General features: G+C 41.6%; 1 protein-coding gene across 12 annotated transcripts in view; it reads left to right on the top strand.

The window, feature by feature from the left end:
• The window catches only part of EPHA5 (EPH receptor A5), a 195,232-nt gene that overhangs the window by 137,009 nt on the left and 38,863 nt on the right, over positions 1-19,360 (top strand). For 6 of the 12 annotated variants that reach the window (XM_039550865.1, XM_039550869.1, XM_039550871.1 and 3 more), the window contains 3 exons: positions 6,159-6,283; positions 9,532-9,691; positions 13,708-13,813. In XM_039550865.1, coding sequence (XP_039406799.1) covers positions 6,159-6,283; positions 9,532-9,691; positions 13,708-13,813 — 391 coding nt within the window. The remainder of the gene's footprint in view (positions 1-6,158; positions 6,284-9,531; positions 9,692-13,707; positions 13,814-19,360) is intronic. The other 6 variants (XM_039550873.1, XM_039550866.1, XM_039550870.1 and 3 more) reach the window with 1 other exon arrangement.

The following is a 19,360-nucleotide window of genomic DNA, read 5'->3' as shown; positions in this document are numbered from 1 at the left end:
ACATTTCTATTTATTTATATTATATTTATTATAGATAATTTTTTTAAATATAGATTTATTTATTTAATATAGATACATTTTTATAACACAAATTATTGCAGGGAGGATTTCAGCAGTGATGTTTCACATGCAGCAAGGCATTTGTTGTTATTTGTTCTTTTGTTACCATTTTACAGGAGTAGCTAAATATCATTGAGCATTCATCTAAAGATTTACCATAAGAAGCAGAAGGTCCTTATGGGTGGGCCAGTTGATGTTAGCTTGTTGCTGCGGAACAAGATTCTTGGTTTCCTCTGTTTTGTCTCTTTGCTGCTTCTCTTGCAAGCTCCTCTAGGAGGTACTCAGAGAAAAGAAAGCCTTGAATTATGTGAATTTAGTGTGCACACCCTCTCCTTCCCCTAAACACACTGGAATTAATGCAAGAACAGTGGGGCATGGTAAATCTGGAGGCCTTAGACCTCATTTGTGCATAGCCAGGCAAATCTCCTGAGCTATTACAGAGATCAGAAGTAAGAGACGAACCATCATCCCGGTGCTAATGCAAATTGCATGCAGATTACTTCTGTTATTTCTCTAATGTGAATATGAATTGAAGGGGTTTTTTTCTGGTTTGTGTCTACCAACACAAGAGCACTTCTCTTTAGTGGGAGTGCTGGTAATTAAGAGCGCTGGGTTAGTAGAGTCCAGAAAACCACAGCGTCCATACTGCGCTCTTTGCCTTTAGCAAAGGTAGTTTTCTAGTATCTTAGGTCCAAGCCTAGAGAGAAGTTATCTAAGGAAAGCTTTGTCAAAGAAAGAAGAGGCTCTTCAACGCAATTAGGCTCAATTTGGGTTTCACTTTTCACGAACCCAACCTTCTGTCCAGCTGGGAGGCAGCAAGGTCTTGGGAGCACCTTGGCCATGACCAGCTTGGCTGTCAAGTCATGTCCTGGTGTTGAGCTTAAGGAGCTGTGTAGAATCTTTTAGGGACCAGGATGGGAGCCACCTGAAAGATCCCCCTTTTCAAACGAGATACATCTGATTGCTTGGGTTAGCCATGGATTCGTGTTACAAAAAGGGGGGCCTGCCTTCTGTCAGGGCCACTTAGTGCTTCAGTTGGGTTCCTCTCTCTTGTTTGACCTGTTTTGTTTCAAGGTACAGATCAGGGCACCTCAGGTTTCAGAGGCATTCAAAATAGGTGGTGGGTAACAGAGACTGCAAAGAGATCTAAGACCTGGCACCTCAGGGGTTCATCTTGGGATGTACAAGATGTGAAGGAATATTATATATTCATTGCCAAAGCAATTTGAAGATTGTGTTCTCATTTTGATATTTGATGTGTGAAAAGGACTAACATGAATTCCCCATCTACACAAGAGATACCGTGAAGATCATTCAAAAGAAGATGATCTCCATGTATGAATGATGTTTCAGTATTTGGCTCCTACTTGGCAAGGTGTTTGCATTTAATCTAATCCTGGGGCTAAAATTTACCTCCTTACATTATTTAGGGCCTGTGCATGGTTGAAATCCCACAAAAGATCTCAGATAGAATAGAAATGGCATTTAATGCTACTTAGGACATGGACCTTTAATTCCCTGGACTATTTTCAGAAACATTTGCAAACACCTGCAAACTTGGGGCCGAGCCTGTTTGCCTAACTAGCCAGGCATGGTTTGCAACTATTTGTTCTCAAGGGACAAAGAGTTTTGAAACCCATTATCAGACAAACTTGAGTACACTTTGGGATATGAAAAATTGCAGCTCAAAAGTCATAACTTGACTTAAATCCTAAGTTCTGACCCAGGTGTGATATTCACAGTAAAAGTACCCTTAAGGAAGCCACTGGGTGTTAAGCTTCTCTGAAAGTTCCTATATAGAAATGGAAAGAGATAATACAGTGAAAGCTTCTTTTTTCCCTACCCCAAACAGTGTTTCTATTTTGACTAACATATCTCTATGTTATTAAATTAACCTCCTGCTTGAGGCCGCCTGCAATTCCACAGTGCCTTTTAGTGTGACTTGGTGAATAAGGCAAGTCTTGCTTCAAACACTGAAGTCACCAAAGACCTGAGAAAAAGAAATTAGAAACTGAGTGAAAAATTACAATATATCAGGCTTTTGAAGTGAAACCGGAGTTGCTTGTCTTGTGGTTACTCTTCTAATACAGGTTTTATTTTCTTCAATTATACCTGGTTTTATTAAGTGCATAATAATAACATAACTGTTTGGTTATATGATAACAGGTAAAGGTTATGACTTTGGGACCAAGTGAGTTGGGGAGCCATTAGCTGTTGTTTCTGCCAGAGTGAAAAATACCAAGACCAAAGTAGTGTTCCAGGAGAGAGCATTAGATAGACCGTGAAAAGTAGAAACTGGGTTATTTGTTTTGTCTTGGTACAGTGGTTGTTCACCTGATAACATTAGTTTCTCTTAAAATGTAATTAGCATTTATTCCACTAAGCATTATTGTATGTTAGATATTAGTGGGACACAGCACAGTATGTTGTAAATGTGGCCTTTGGTGCATAGATGGCTAATTCAGTGCTAATGTCATTATCAAAGGTTGCAGAGGAGCAATGTCCTAAAATGTCTGTTCTTTGTGAAATAACCTCCTGTAGTTATTCAAATGTGACTAATGATGCATCTCCTGCAGAAATTTTATTTATTTGGTATGTCCCCTTATTGTTCTTAAGAAATGGTTAGAAACAGGAGGGGGAAAAAAAAAGAAGAATCAGTTTTCTATGCTTTTCTTTGCCTCCTGATTAATTTTTGGTCTCAGGAAAGCAAAAATGTACATTGGCAATTTCACACCTTGTTACATCTTCTGTTTGCTTTCATCACATGCATGGCTGTTTTCATAAATGGCAAACATAAACATAAATGATGTAATATCCCTCTTTGATCTTGACTGTGTGGCTGAGAAATTAATGCATATGTGCAGAACATGAACAATTCACAATGTACATCCACCTTTTGTTGTGTCAAGGCAGGGATTTGAACAAGACTTCTGTCTGCTTACATAAGAAACATGAGATATTAGAGCCTTATACATCTTGACTCTTAAGTGAATTTATTTTTTTACATGTTGTACTCCAAATGGAAGGGTTCTGTGGCTTGACTTCTTTCTATTAAGAGGATTCTGCCCTTGCAGAAGCAGTGACCTTTGAAAAGCAAGTCTTAAGCAATCCTTTTATTCTTCTGAGATCATATAGCACAGTATCCAGTTGCAGGCTTTTAAGATGGAATGATTACAGGCTTTGTCCACTTGCCTGGATTGGATTACATTTTGTTTGACAAAGAAAACTCTAAAATACTTATACCTTCCTTCCTTCACTTCAGAGTATCGTAATCTCTGTGCATTGAGGATGCAGAGTAGTTGCTGTATCATGCCAGCACCGCTGGGATTTACTGAATTTACTTAATTGGCCTTTATCTCATGGTTACACTTTAACACTTCTTTTGAAGGAGATTCAAAAAGGATGCAGTTACTCCTCTTGTAATTTACTTTGAGCGTTGGGTACTCATTTTCTTATCTTCCTTCCATTTCCCGGTAGAGCAGAGCATTCTGTGAGCCACAATTGAACAAGTTAAAGACTTGCACACCCAGAGATTTAAGTCCATGAAGCTGCTCACTAGCCAAGCTTTTTTCACATGCTTTTTAAAGAGAATGCTCTGGTTTAGGGGTGTAGGAAGTTTGATGGGTGTATTTGGGTGGCTGGTGGTGCATTTTGTGTTGTACTGTGCAGGTGCATGTAAAGGAGAGCTGAACTGCCCTGAACCTCCTAGGGAAAGATTTTGCAGCAGAGTTTGGGAGCACTTGCATTGTTTTCTTGGCTGTAAAGTGCTTGTGAGCCTCAGTCTTATAAACACTTCAGGAAACCTCAGTAAAGAAGATGAAAAATCCATTATTTGATCAGGCGATTTTGATACTGGGAATTGCATAGTTTTAACCTTCCCGAGAGGCATTCAATACCAGGGAGGGCTGAGGCCTTCCCCCACTGCTCTTCTCAGGTTTGCTTTTGCTAATAGGAGTTTAAAACAGTTTAATGCTCAGCACCGATGTTCTCTATCCTGCCAGACCTCTACTGCCAGCTTGGAGGGATTTGGGGGCACTGGAGATCAGTCCCAGAGGGCATAGGTCCCTTTTTCTGAGTACTTTGGTGGCTCCTCCCTGTACATGGTAGCATCTGAGTGGCTCGCAACAAGCGATCGGTATCATCTATTTAACAAGGATTGTAAAATCTCATTTTACTTGGCACCATCACCACACAGTGTTTCCCAATGCCCCTGAAAACCTTGCATTAGAAGGGGCCTTCATTCTATTTGAATGGTGCTCACTACTCACTCGTATTTTCTCTGACCATACACATGTGCAGGGATCATGCATCTCATAGGCACAACTCAGCTTGTTGTGCACGTGCATGCACAGCGCATATTTAGGCACCTGGGTTGATTAATGGAAATTCCTTTGCCAGATGAACAGTTCGTATTTAGGTTGTTATTTGCCTACACATAGCCCAAAAACTTGTAGAGGACATCAGTCAGAGAGGGGTAAGGTGACTTTTGCAGATGAAAAATTGTTGGTGATCACCATGCAGTGCCTGCATAAATAATATGATCATCATTCAAATCAAGGTGGTTTTTACTCGCTCAGTGGAGCAGTTGTGAGCACAGTGGTGGACGCACAGTTAAAAAGCAAACACTGTGCAGCTTGATGCCAGCTCTCCAGCAGAAAACAGCATGGAAATAGCCAACACCTTTCAGGATCCTTCAAGAGCCAAGTGGGGAAAGTAAACAGGAGTGTAAAAAACTAGGGCTAAAGCAAGACTGAGATGTGGGAACTTGCTGTAACAGAGAAGTCTTGCTGCTAGCCTTCAGTCCAAGAATAATTGTCTGGAGCTCTTCCCTTACTTTTTGGCTTAAAATCAGACCAGGAAAAGAATTTTTTGTTGTTTTTATTTTACTTAATGGGTTGGGTTTTTTGTAGTGTTAAGATAATTAGCTAGTCCTGCATATAGAAGAAATTTTTTTATAGTTCCAAATACATTTTGCAAGATAAAATGTGGTTATTTGCTGCTGCTCTTTGCACTCCATTGCCCATATGGCCACAAAAGTCTTTGTCATGGGTCTCCTCAGGCCCCCTGTCGTCCTTACAGGAGCTGGCCTGTGTGGAGAGTGATTTAAAGTCCCTCACCCAGGCGTGGCCTATTTTATCTCTGGAGAAGCTGCTCTTGGCCCTGCAAATGGGAGACTATGAATTTCTCCCATCCCCTTTTCTTTTCACTCTGTGTTGTTTCCTAATCACTGGCATGAAATACCTGGGATGTTAGGGTTGCATTGCCCATAGCAACTTTTGCTAGAGAGCTGGCAGGGGTGGCAGCAACCACAACTTAAAAAGTCTCTGCAGACATCGGACTGAATACAAAGGATCAAGCCTGTTTCTGATGCACATGTCTGCTGCAAAGGGCAGATAACCTTTCAGGGCTGCATCTTGAAATAATGAGCAGAGCTGGTATAGCTGCTCTCATGCTGTGGCTTCCCCAAGCACACTGCGAACTTCCAAACTGTGATTGCCATTAAAATCTTTTGCCATTTGCAAGGAATTAGCATCACTATGTGAGCTGTAACACCCCAGTGATATTTATCGAGAGCAATTGAATTATAAGGGTTGTAATATTCCTTGCTTCTGGAAGGGGGGGGGGGGGGGGGGGGGAGGGGCTGAAAGATGCCTAGGCTTAAACTACTTAAAATACAAAAATAGTTAAGGAGCCCATGTAACCTAAGGTCTTCTGAAAAATATATGCCTTGAAAGCAGGCAAAAGAAAGCAAAACATAATCAGTATGTAATTCTGATAACGTAGGCCCCTGGCACATATGAAAAGAGAAGATGTGCAGTTAATGTGTTTGAAAAGTGTTTGAAAAGATGGGGTTGATGTGTAAGCTGTGATAGTAGTTCATGTTATTACTTTGCTTGGTGGCCATGCTACTGAAAATCTGTGCAAGTCGAGTTGTTAAAAATGGGCAAATACCACCAAGGCGAAAACAGACCCCACTGATTTGCAGTAGCTAAGGATTGCCTTGTGTTTGCGGATGCTCTGATGAGTTTGACTTTGGCTGAGGCAGACCATCTACTAACAATGGTTTTCATCTGTTCTGTTTTTCTCCTGTCTTGCAGCACCTTCTCCAGTCAGTAGTGTGAAAAAAGGGAAGATCACTAAAAATAGCATCTCCCTTTCCTGGCAGGAGCCAGATCGACCCAACGGCATCATCCTGGAATACGAAATCAAATATTTTGAAAAGGTGTGATGGACTGATTGCTGAGCTTCCCAAGTACCTTCTCTTTATTGTTTTCTTCTTTTAGTCATAATTATTTGAGTCATGGAAGGGAATGGAGAGATTTTATGCATAAATCAATGTCAGATTGATTTTGCAGTAAATGATTAGGAAGACTTGAAATGAGGCTGTTGTTTTCCATTAGTGTGCCACTTCTCTTGAACAAATACATTAAATCTGCATGTCAGATTCCTCTCTGGCCTTACCACATTAAGATAGAGCCTGCTCATTTGTTAAAAATAGAAGGGGTTGGGGACTGAGCATCTGTCTCCTCCCAGAAACATCAGGCAATCCCTTGCCTTTGGTATTTCAGTTTCTCACTTGATTTTCCATCCGCTGTGAAAGGAGAGGAGAAGGGGGTTTTGGAGAGATTGTATGTGCTCTGATATGAAGAAGGGCATCCTGGCTTAAAAACTTGCCTGGGTTTTCCAGCTCTTGCTCTCTATTTAAAGGAAAGCAGTCTCCCCACAAAACTTGCCTCTCCTAGTCTTCATTTCAAGTGGTGACTTGTTCTCTTCCTGCAAAATTAATGTCATTTAAATGAAATTGTTACAAATGCACTTTATCAAGGTAGTGTATTTTGAGTGATACGGCCTTAAATCTCTGGAAATCTTAGAATTCCAAAAATCAGGCTTTCAGGATTTGACTAAATAGCAATTTTTTTGCCTTAGCTGGAATTGTAAGGTGTTCTTTTTTCCTCCAAAACATCCAGGCTTTCTACACGAAAACAAGAGGAAAATAATGAAATTGAGTCACAATTCACTTCTTTAGGGGGATTGAATTTCTATTTTAAGGAAGATATTCCATTAGTTCCGTCTGTGACCCAGGTGAAATCACTAAACATGGACCAGGACTAGATCCTTACTCCTTCTCTCTTCTTTCTCTGACCGTGGAAAGGACCTGCTCAAGCAGTCCATTCAAACAGGGGAAAGAATTTCTTAAATCTTCTCCATCAAAATAAAATCAACATTATTTTTGCAGATGAGGGAGCTTGTGAAATATCACTACATATGTGAGTGACTTAAACAGGGCTGATGTTTTCAAGAAGATTAAAGTACACAGCAAGAATCAGGATATTTTGTTGCTGGAAATAATCCAGTACTAATTATTTTATTAACTTGTTTGAATGACTGTTGGGGTACATTGAATCCTTACCATGGAGTGGCTTGGGAAGAACAGCTTTTAGAGACCAAAAAAATGTAAAGCAAATAATTAAAGTAAAAAAATTCATATATTCCTTCATTTTCCTTAGTTTGTTTTCAAACAAATTGGCAGGAGAGGGGACTTAAAATGTTGCGTTTGTAGCCTAGAACTAGTCTCAAATACCTTCAGCCAATAGTTCCTCAAGACTGAGTCCTTTGTGGAGAGGTAGCTCCAGCCAGTCCAAGTTTATGCTATCTTGATTTATTTTCTTCAGGCTGATAGTGAAGCTCAGTGTTTTCCATAGAAAAGCCCAAGAGTCCAAGTGTTTGCAGAAGCCAACAGTGAATTGGAAAGTTAATTGGCTGACATACAAGGAAAGATGTGACCTAATATTCACTTACTGCTTTTTAACCAGTTGTTGAGATAGGTTTGGGATATTGCTCTTAATCCTTTTTGTTTGTTGCTACTATATTTTATAATTTATATTCTCTCACTTTTCAGCCCTTCGTAAGGGTAAATTCACAGCATTCATTTTCAAGGGGCAGGAGTGATTTATATTAGATGTTTGGGAAAACTGAGTTTTGTCAGATTGCATTCCTGTAAGAGGATCACTCCTTAATAAGGAAGAAAAGGCACGTGTGTGCGTGTGTGTGTGTGTCTGTACACATTTCTCCAAAACAGGCTTCAACTGAGAAATTTTGTAATCTTACATTCAGAAATTCCTAGCACCTTAGCCAGGCACATTGCTGTCTATTGGAAGCTGGCCATTAAATTAAAAAGAAAAAAGAAAAATGAGCTCAGATTCTAAGAGGTATCCAGAAATCTTGGTAAGGAACTACTAAAACCTCTGGTTTAACTCATAACAATTTGGATCTGAGTGGATATTGATGCCTTTTCCTGGTCTTAAAATCAAGAGTCAAACACGGTTAGAAGGGAAAAAGGGATTTTACCTTGGTATTTATTTTAAGGATCCTTAGGTGCACACGTCCAGGTCAAATGCACCAAAATGCACCCCACAAAATGCACACCCCAAAAGATCTGGTATAACATTATAGGTCTTACTAATTAGCATATCTATCAAAGATTCCCCAGTGAGAGGCTTGAATGAGCCCCCCTCCCCAAGGAGCCTTCCCCTGGATGGTTCTATCTTGATTTACAGAATGTGTTCTGGAGAGGACCTTGGGGTCTGGGGCACACTGATCTCTACCTACGAAGCTTCTAAAATGTTTAGTCTCTTAGCTTGACAAACAAGTCCAAGAATGTAGGTAAAAAGCACTAAGAATACAGAAGTTGTAAAAAGGTATAACAGGGGTATAAAAGAAAAGGCAAAAAATCTTCATGGTATCAATATGGTGAATAAAAAGCAGTTTCCAAATTTGTAGACCTTAATTTATGAGCTCTTGTCTAGATTATGTGTTACAGTAAATAATTCTAAGAGTAATTACTTAGCATTTCAATGAAATTTTAATCAAAGAACTGGAACTGTTTCACATTAGAAACTGATGTAGATGAAGATTTATTTCAGCAATTTTTCTTCAAGTTCATTGCTTCAGAGTGCAAAAATTAGGTATTTTCCTGGAGTTTTGGTTTATTATTCCGTTCCCAAGGTCTAATTCGTTGTTCTAGAAATGCAAACATAAAGTTGTACAATGTGTAATATATTATTCTCTTTTAGGCCTACTTACGTTACTGGGAAGCCGTTTTGGTGTAAATCAAAATCCCTTTTTAAGGCAATGGGACTTGTTTTATCTTCCCTGTGCCTTGGGATTGATCTTTGTATGATGAACCTTTCCACTGCTCCAGGCCATGTACATCCCGAGCAGTGGAGAGCTGCTTCTACTGCAGATGCCAGTTGCATGCCTCCTAGAATCATTGATTATAAAAGAGAAAATCAGGTCTCACATTTTGTATTGCAGAAAGGACCTTCAGAGAGGGGTTTTTTGAGGAAGAAATCCTCAAAAATTAATACTTCAGTCATCTTTTGTAATGTCACTCTGGGGGTTTTTAAGAGTCTGTCTTCTCTGAGAGCTAGTCTTTGTGTGTTTGAACTTTGTGGTTTTTGTTGGGAAAAGGACCAGGAGACGAGCTACACCATCATCAAGTCCAAAGAGACAACGATTACGGCAGATGGCTTAAAGCCAGGCTCAGCGTACGTCTTCCAGATCCGAGCCCGGACAGCTGCCGGCTACGGGGGCTTCAGCCGAAGATTCGAGTTCGAAACCAGCCCAGTGTGTAAGTCTTTAATTACTGTCAGCCCCTGTCTCTGCAATGGTTACCAGAAACAAGTCAGGGGATCGATATCTTTGCAGAGAGCTCTTCCTTTTATTGGCTTCATTCCTTGACTTTGGAAACATCAGGCACATTATCACGCTGCGCTTGACATATCTGTCCTTTGCTTCCTCAACCCACATGGTGAGGCAGGAGATCTTCAGGCTTCAGAAATTCATGGCATTCCCTGCTTAGAAGAACCCTGTATTTACAGGAGCTGGTGTAAGAGAGTCTGTCCTCTCAGGAGGGGCAGAGAGGATGGGACCTGCTCCTCTGCACCTCATAATGGCTGTCTGCAGAGGATGTTGAGCTCTCTTAAGTATCTACATCTGGGAGGGAAAACCCTGAAACGGTGCCTCTCCGCAAGGGGAAGAGTTGAACCAGCATTAGTGTCTTTAGTGTCTTTTGGTGAAAGTTCCTGTCAAGTTAAAAGATGGTTTCTGTTGGCTGCCAATGCCACAGCCTCGAGAAAAGGAGGTTGACTTGTGATCAGAAATGGAAAAAAATGTGCACTGCAGGTTCAGGACTTCTTCTTGGCCTGTTACATTTGTGGGCTTTTAAATTTTCTTAAATATTTTTTTTAATGAATCTGATTATCCAGGGCTGGATTCTGGAACAGATTCTTTGGCAGGGTGAACTCCTGAGGCATGCAGAGGCTCAGATGCTCTTTCTTCTGTGTTCAGGCACGGCTGTGGGGAAATTTTTTTTGTCCCAAATACAAAATTTTGCCGAGGTGTCAAATATAATTTTGTCCACCAGAAAATATGCCTTCTCTCCTTTAGTTTGTACAGCTGTCATTTATTATTTTTTTTATACTATTTGCATGGAAGAAGAATTTTATGGTGGAAATACTCTGATCATTCCTGTGGGAAAGAGACTATTTTCTCTGTTTTCCTTGGAAATTTCAATTCATCAATACTTTGATTACTGTTACTCCGGTTTATTTAAAATTCATCGTCTTTGAGAAGAAGATGCCCAGTTGTCTTTTCAATGCATGCTACCTTTGAAGTCATAATAGATTTTCAAGGGATCATTATACATGTGCAGATGTAGCTGTGGAGCCAGTGATTAAGCTAATACAGTGAAAATTGCATCACAATGCAAACATTAATGCAATAAGGACAGTCTATTTAATGTATTTCTTATTGTATTAACCATTAATTGTGCCCTATATGTACCAACCAAATCATGTTATGCCAAAAAATTATTCTATACAGCTTTTCTCAGTTGATAACTTTCTAGCTTAGAGTTGTTTGAGTAATAGTGTTCTGGTCGATTAATGAGTAACACATGAAATATGTGCAGATTTGATCTATTACCTATGATCCTGGTCCAAAAATAATGGCACTTCCATAAAGCCCATCATGTAAGTATCTGTGTTAATCAGGACTTTTGGAGGACATCACATGGAAATATTTTTAAACGCTAGGAATTCCATGGGTCATTTAGTCATACCCACATCCCAGTCAATTCCTCATTTTAAAGGCAGAGGAATAGGTACTTCGCCGATATTTTTGAGTTGCTGGCATAGTCAGCGAATACCTATTGCGTGGTTCCCAGTTTAGGAACTGGGAATTGTTCATCTGTTGGACTCAAGCTCTGGCTGAGGCCAGACTTAACCAGATCCTTAAACACTTGATAGGATTGAAATACAATGTAAGCCTAAGTATCTTGCAATATGCATCTCTGTTTGACATTTAAAACCTTATAAAAAGCTTTTTTTCCCCCAAAGTCAATATTAGTGTCAGGAGTGTGACCAGACTCCCGCTGCTTTCCTGCACATCCTGGAGATTTCGAAAGCAAGCACAGATCGAAATCTCACTGCTACATCAAGAGTACAGATCTGAACTTCTTGTTAGAGCCAAAGCAAATGATTTTTATTCAAGCACAGATGAAAACCTTTTGGTGGCTGTTCTGAGAAACAAAAACACTCTCCAAGTAGTTTGGACCGAACAACAGGTTTTGTTTCCAGTTCACAAGGTTTCTGTAGTTATCTTTAATACATTTGGAGGAGTTATACAACAACAGCCTGAGAAATGCAATGGAGGAAAGCTATAACCTGTTTTGGACTTCCCTCTTTTTCCAGGTTTTGGGAATTTTTGCATACTTCTTCCTGCTTGGGCAATTCTGCAAAGCACCATGAAGCAGCCAGGGCTTTGATTTTCAGTGAATTTTGTTATCTGAGTGGAAGCTGTTGCTGGGTATATCCACTTGTGCTTCCTCATTTCCAAATGTCACTGAGCTTGTCTAGCCCCAAAAACTAACCTTGCCAAGAGCTGGGTTTTGGCTGGCTTGGTGAACTAATCCACCTGGTATGCGGGGCAGGAGGAAGAACGTATCACCAAGCCAAGAAGCGGTAATGCAGGTGTGTGTGTCCCCTTGACTTTGAATGGCAGCAAGTCCCAGCTTGGCTTATGAATTCAGGCTTTTCACCTGCCACAGATTCACAGCAGAATTTATTTCATTTCCCCATCCCTTGAGCTGTGCAAAAAACCACCAATCACTGCTTAATGTTCTCCTTTAAATGTTTTTCTTTTTAATTCTTTTGTCAAGAAAGCAATAAAACACCATCTTAAGGAGCCCCCATAAGTTTGTGAGGTTAATAAAATCTCTGGATGATGGCAGGGGTTTGGAGCAGTTAACATTAAATATTTAATGTATCTGGACCAATCCTTCTGAAATCACTTACGTTGCTGTAGCAGGTCCACCCCGCTCGCGGTTAAGCACCGGAGAGCTCCCATATGAAGAGCTACTTGAAGCCCAGTGCAGATCAATGTTTAATGCCATACCTTTCTGTCTTTCCTTTAACAATTAATATGGGACTATATTCAGTTATTTTATAGCCTTCATAATGTTAATCCTGTGCTAAGGACCCTTTTTTAGTTCAATCATTTAGTTAAAGGCTTCTTCAGTACGCAATCAATTCCTGCTGCTCTCTGGGGTGGATGAAGCTTCATCCTGGGCTGGCACGAGGTTAAGAGCTATAATGAGGTTTTCCCCCACAGAGCAGTGGTGCCTGTGCCAGGGAGCTGGTTTTGCAGGGAGGATGTGAGATTTGTACCCTGGGGTGGCTATATACGTGCAGCGAAGAGGGTGAGGTGAGGAGACTTTGGTTTCTGCTTGGGGAACCCCACATACAAACCCCTGGGAGAGGTGGGCTCCTTCCCCTGCCATGTAGGGCAGATAAACAAGACACAAGTGGTATTAGCATTTCCATTTTACAGCCTGCAGGAGCTTGCTCACCTGCTCTTACTTGACCTGTGTCAAAACTCAGTTCTCAATCAGCTTTCGTGACCTTTCTGCTGGCATCTTTATCACCAGATCAGTCTCCTGCCTTTTGGCGGGGCTTGTAAGGAGGGCTCCTTACAAGGCATGGGCTGGAAGAGTTTTGCTTCCTCGAATTTTGGCCAATCAAAAGACCAACTCATGTACGTGTCTTAGCAAATTCCTGTTTTACAGAGGGCACCTTATGGCAGTGTGATAGAGATGCCACAAGGAGTTAGTTTGTAATTATTTAAAACTTCTTGAAGTGCAGGTAATTCTTTTTATCTTGTAGATTTTGCTTATGTCTGTTAGCAATAACATTCCATAAATGTTCTCTCTGCCTGTTGGGTTTTCATCCAAATGAGAGCCTGTTGGGTTTTCATCTTTTATCTCTGATTTCTAATGCAGCTAACTCAGAGAGAAAAACTTGAGTTCACAAACTCAAAGGCTGCATTCTGCAACACTTTGGTTTCTGAATTCAGCAATGAGGTGCAATTTTGCTGGGTTTTTGGCTTAGTGTTGCATGTAGTTTTGTTTCCTTTCCACCCATATCCCTTCCAAACTAGAAACAGACAGCAAAGGGGGAAAACACAAACCATAAAAGAAGAAACAAACTGGTAAGACTTGAAATCTCACTGGCAGCCTCACTAGAAAGACTGTCATGAGTGCTGACTGTCATTTTAACCCTAATCTCCATCTTCTGTTTCTCATCTCAGCAGTAGCTGCATCCAGCGACCAGAGCCAGATTCCTATAATTGTTGTGTCTGTAACAGTGGGAGTCATTCTGCTGGCTGTTGTTATCGGTTTCCTTCTCAGCGGAAGGTAAGAGAAGAAGCTGTGTATTTATACTTCTTCAACTTCTGTAATAACTTTTATCTGACCAGCTGATTAGTGTGATTTAGGCAAAAGCAGCATGTGAACAAAGCTGTCAAGCGGTAGCACTGTAAAACAGCACGAGGGTGGGCTGATTGATCTGTTTGGACAAGCAGGAGTGACAGAGGCACTCTCACAGATGTAGTTCACTTCCCAATGATTTTCATCTGTGTGTAGACTGGCCCTGATTATTTGACTTGATTCTCACAGGAGTGTTTTCACATTCCTTTAAAAATAAGCAGAACATGTTATTACAGGTAAAATATCTTCAGCTCCATATGTTTGCAGTCAGAGCTTGCAATGGACTTCGCTCACGCAGAAAACTTGACATCAGGAAAACACTTGCAAAAGAAATGAGGATAAATCCACCAGAATGGCAAATGCCCCACATTTTGGTCAGATCTGGATTTCATTTTTCCTGTGTATGATACTAATGTGTTCCCCAAGTGTTAGTAAATTATACAGAGAGCTTCTCCCACAGAGGGAGACACTCTGCTTCAAACCATCCCATTGACTTCTCATGTGCTTAAACATAGGCAAGTGATGAAAGCCTGGGCTATACCATCTTTGGCAACTCTAATGGAAGTTGATGGAATTTTTTGATGAACAAGAGATGGTGGTACTGGGGCAAAATCTGGCTTGTATCAGGATAAGTTTGTACTGTAACATTAAATTTGTTTGGCAGCCAGCATGGAAGGCACTTTTTTCATATTCTACATGTATACGAGTACATTTTTTTAGTGGCAGTAGTCAAATGATGCAACATCCTTCATGCATTTGTGAAGTACACCAAGCAGTGTGAAGTACTCCACACAGCAACGTGAAGTACGTCTACTGATAAGGCTGAATGTTTTCAGTGCAAAGTAAACATTTTTTCTTCTAAGGTACCCATCAGCCCACAGTTGCTTTTATGATACAGGTCTGTCTTAAGCTCAGGTCTAGCAAGGTGGCTGTAAATTACAGGATATTGTAAGCATTAAGATGTTACAGACACTGAGGAACTGCACTGAATTAATTGGTTGAGGGTCTTATTTCCCAGAGGAGGTAAGGTATCAGTCTGCAAATGCAGAGCAGTGAAATCCTGCCAGGCTGAGCAACTCGGTCCCCAGGCATAAGGCATCTGTGGAAGGACATGGACACACAGTTATTTCCTGTCTGGAAAGGTAAGTGTGCTGCTAGACTCATCTCCACTTAAGGTCAGAGACTGACAGCCTCTTCCAGCTCAGCTGTTCAAGCTCCTGTTGTCTGCTTTGAGTGACTTGTTTGGCTTAAAAATGGAAAAGTAAATGCTCCTGTCTGCCTGAGAAGCATGCAGCAGCAGAGAGGAGTGGGGGTGAGTAAATGGCTACAGGCAATTCACACCAGGGCCTACAGGAAAGCTGTGGTCAAAAGACTTGGCGCTGGACACTCTAGACAGGAGTTCAAGTCTTTCCTTAAAGGCTAGAGGTTTTGATTTAAATTCCTCTTCAATCAGAGCAGGTGGATGTGAACCTTGGTTTCCCCCAGCCTGGATGTGTGCTTGTATTGGTGTAGACAGGAGAATGCACGCGTGACCGTAGGGAAGCTGTGGATTTCACCTGGCACCTCTGCAAGGAAGAGTCTGGGGGATGAATGGCAGGTGGAGGAATGTATATCCCTCTGTGGCCATGGGGAATCACAACTGTGTGGCTGACAGTAGCTCTTACTCTTTCCACAGTCGCTGGCAAGCGCTCAGTACCCCACTGAGGAGGATATACCCTTGCAGGTCTCCTTTTCACTGCTACTGTCTCTGGTCTCAGCAAGCAGTTGCAAATCCTGAGCCATTTGTCAGCAGTTCTCATTAGTTACATCCTTCTGTCCTTTCGCCTAATATGCTTTCCAGGATGTGCTTCCTCTTAGCTTTTTATCTCTTGGCATGCTTATAAAAGCCCTTGTGTCCTTTGGCTAGAGTTTTATTGCCGCCTCTGCTACTACCTTAATTCTCCTACCTTGTGCTCACATCTCCCTCTGTTGACCCCAGGGCAGCGGCAGGTTCCTGGAACCTTCTTCATGATGCCACGCTGGATGTCTGGGAAGGGCAGACACAGGGAACTGAGCTCTTCATCCATTTTTATCTTTTCAGTTCTTCCCCTAACCGAAAAGACTACAGTCCCTCAGCTGGAGCTGGTGGAGAAGCCTCCAGCACCAAGGCTGGGTCCATTATTAGAAAATTGGCTTCAAAACCACAGAGCTTCTCAGCCAGTTTGAGTTCCCATGAATTTTAAAGCCCATCTAGTACATTGAGTGACTCGTGAGAACAGCAGAATAAACCCCAAAAATCCAGAAAGATGACAGACAATTTGAAATTAAACAAAGCAAAACAAAGAAATTGCTCTGGTTTGGAAGAAAGCAGAGATGCCACTGAGATGTGTCACTCATGCTGCTTTGCCTCGGATATGGATTCAAGACAATTTGTGGAGTAACTCTCCTGCTGTGACAGCAGGGACAATAAACATGTTCCAAGTCATGGGATAATCCCTTTCTGAAGCAGTTAACCTGTTTCTGGAAGATGTTTTCCTATACCTCTGGAGTGGTTCTGTTGTTCCAGTGCCTGTTTCCAGGGGGTTGCATTTGCTCTTGGCAGTTCTGAAAGTAGTTTCCAGTCATAGGGCTGAGGAGTTTGCTGGAGTCTGCAGGCTTTTTGTTTTTTTGCTAGGTTCCCAAAGGCAGAACCACACCTCTTCCCCTTTTTTTGCTTTCAAATCTCTGCAGTTTTCTCGCTTCTTTTGAATGAATATAAGTAACAGCTTGGCATTTCCCGTTGGCAGCTGGCCCTAAACCAAAGGTCAGTTGAACAGTAGTCGTGGTGGCATTTCCACATATCAGCGTCCATCTGTGGAAATGCACTTTGCGTCTGAAGCTGGAGATTCCTGGGAATTTGAAACTAAATGTGCTTTGCCCTAAACAATTAAGCTGCATTTCAGAGCTGATTTACTTGCAGATGCTCCAGAAAACTTCCTGTAAATAACATGTCCTCTGACCAAGGTCATAAATGCCAAGCCAAATAGCTGATCACTTTTTTAAGTTATCCTGCTCCTTGCATCAAGGGCATATTAATAATATAACAATTGGGATTGCAAATCAAAGAGATTCACTAAATCAGACTGTGGTTGTCTCAGCATAAAAAAGAGAAGTGGATTGAAAATTTATTATTAAACCAGCTACAAGTATTGAATTAAAGAACACCAAGTTGTTACTGTCTTTGTTTCGTTAGGATTATGTGTTCTCAAAAGCGCAGTGCATTTTACAGATAGAGCCAAGCTATAGATTTTGCTTTCTTAGCAATGCATGAATTAGATGTCGGTTACCATTATTGTTCCTGATTGAAGCATATATTAATCTAAAACTGTTTACTGACTTTTATTTTAAAGTCTGTGTCGGACAATCCAGTGACAGAGATCTTTGCACTCCATCTCACAGGGAGCAGTAAAGTGTCTCAGTTGTTGTTGTGTGGCATCAGTCTCTTTCTCCCCACAAACTGAGGTAAGGAGCCATCTTTTCAGCAGTCCAGGGAGGAGACCAACTGCTCCAGAGCAGTACTCTCCTTTTGTCCTTCAAACCCAGCCCTGTTTGCAAAACAGACAAGGTCTTAGGGTGAGTGTTAAGAGACGGCTGGTCCCTCCAGTCCCCCAAGCTTTCAAACTTCATAGCACTAAACAAAAGCATGAGCTTTTACAGAACAAAGTGGGGAAGATATTAGGTCAATGCTGCGCATGTTTGCAAAAGCTGTTCAAAACAGCTAAGTCAACTGTGCATCTGCATTTACAGCCAACTACCCATTATGGATGACCTTTCCATCTCAAGTGATCTTCCGAAGAACCAGAGGGAGCTTTTCATAGAACTTAGGAAAAAAAAAATTTGAAGCAACAAAAAACTGCCCTTCGCCCTGTGTCTTGCTTTTATGGAAAGTCTCCTTCTGGCAAGGAACTAGCCTTTGAAAGACAGAGCAAAGACAATCTTGCCACCTGCGTATTGGCAATTAAAGGCTCTTACACCAGCGTATCCATCCTTGACCTTAGCTGATTTAGACTTTTAAATATCCGTGCCTGTGGTGGCAGAGGTCTACTTTCTGGACACAAATATGTGCATCTTGTTAAAAAGTGACTTTCAGGGAATAGAGAGGGTGAAAGATTGTGGTGTGTGTCCTGAGACAGTGTTTACAACCTTCTGTGATGTGGAAGGTCAAAGTGGATGAATTTTTCCACAACCTCCCCCCATCCTATTTTCCAAGTTGTGTCAGGGCTTTTTCAATATTTCCGTAGGACATGGGAGACAGTCTATAGGTAAAGGTTCTCATAGAGAATTTTTCCAGCATGAGTCACAATTTTTGTTAGTCGGGACTTTTTAAAGGATTTTTATCTCTACATTCTTGCCTGCTCTTCCTTCTTCCTGCAGGACATTGTCTCCTGTGATTTATAGCCACTTTATTACGCTGCCTACTGCCAAATATTCCCCACGATTCACCTGACAAGAGGAAGGATTTTGTTGAGGAAGCTCTTGCTCTGCCAAGTCAAAATTCCCATCCACCGAGCACAGGCAGGGTTTGGTCCTGCTTGTGTTGGGGTCAAGGTTTTTACTACTTCCCTCCTATTAACAGCCCTTTGCTGGTACATTTTCCCAGAGAGGAACAGCACTGGTGTACAGTACCCCTCCCCGAAGGCAAAGTGCTCTAGTGCACCCTTCTGCACAGGGTCGTACCTTCCTAGAGCCGCTATGGAAGTCTGCTGCCACTAGCACCGATCTCTAACATCCTGTCAAGATCAGCTTGTCAAATTTGGCTGCTCCATCACCTCATTCCTCTTCTGCTCTAAACACTTTTTGGCTTAGTGCAAACTCGCCAGGCTCCGCAAGCCAGTCTTCGCTCTGCAGTTTCGAGGCGGGTTTAGGGACCCAGGCTAATCTGCCCTCAGATGGCTTTGGCCCAGACAGAAGGTGAGAGTTGACCAAATCTGTAATTAAGCTCCAAGTTATTTCTGAGTTCCTCTGGCAGTGGCCAAGGGAATGGGCTGGGAAGACTGTCATGAACAGATAAGCAACCGGCATTAGCTCTGTCAGAGCAGGGAAAATTGGGGGACAGTGCAGCAGTAAGTGAGAAAACCTCCTCGCCTTCTTGCAAGTGATTTGTTTGATGGCATTGTGCAAGTCCTGTTTCCACTTGGAGAAGGGAATTGGGCTGCCCTTCCAGCTGGAATTTGTAGCAGCTTGAGGCTCCTGCTGAGCAACCCATGTCTATGTAGTCTTTGAAAGTGGGGTTTTACTGTGTCTTCTCTTGGCTGTGGAGCGGGTAGAGAATGAAGAAGGAAGTCAGATTCTTGTCCTTCTGCACTTCTGAATATGTGGATGTTTCACCTTGCTTTGAAATCAGAAGTGTGACCTCTCCTGGGGTTTCGCCATGTAGCGGCACTCGGCCTCTTACCTAGAAAGAAGGTTATCTCTACTTTGTTACATCTTAGACGTAGAAAAGTGTAATGCCAGGGG

Source organism: Corvus cornix, chromosome 4 (genome assembly GCF_000738735.6).
Source record: "Corvus cornix cornix isolate S_Up_H32 chromosome 4, ASM73873v5, whole genome shotgun sequence".
In the NCBI taxonomy this organism is placed as follows: Eukaryota; Metazoa; Chordata; class Aves; order Passeriformes; family Corvidae; genus Corvus; species Corvus cornix.
The sequence above is the reverse complement of the archived record's forward strand: the minus strand, read 5'-3'. Positions and strand labels throughout refer to the sequence as shown.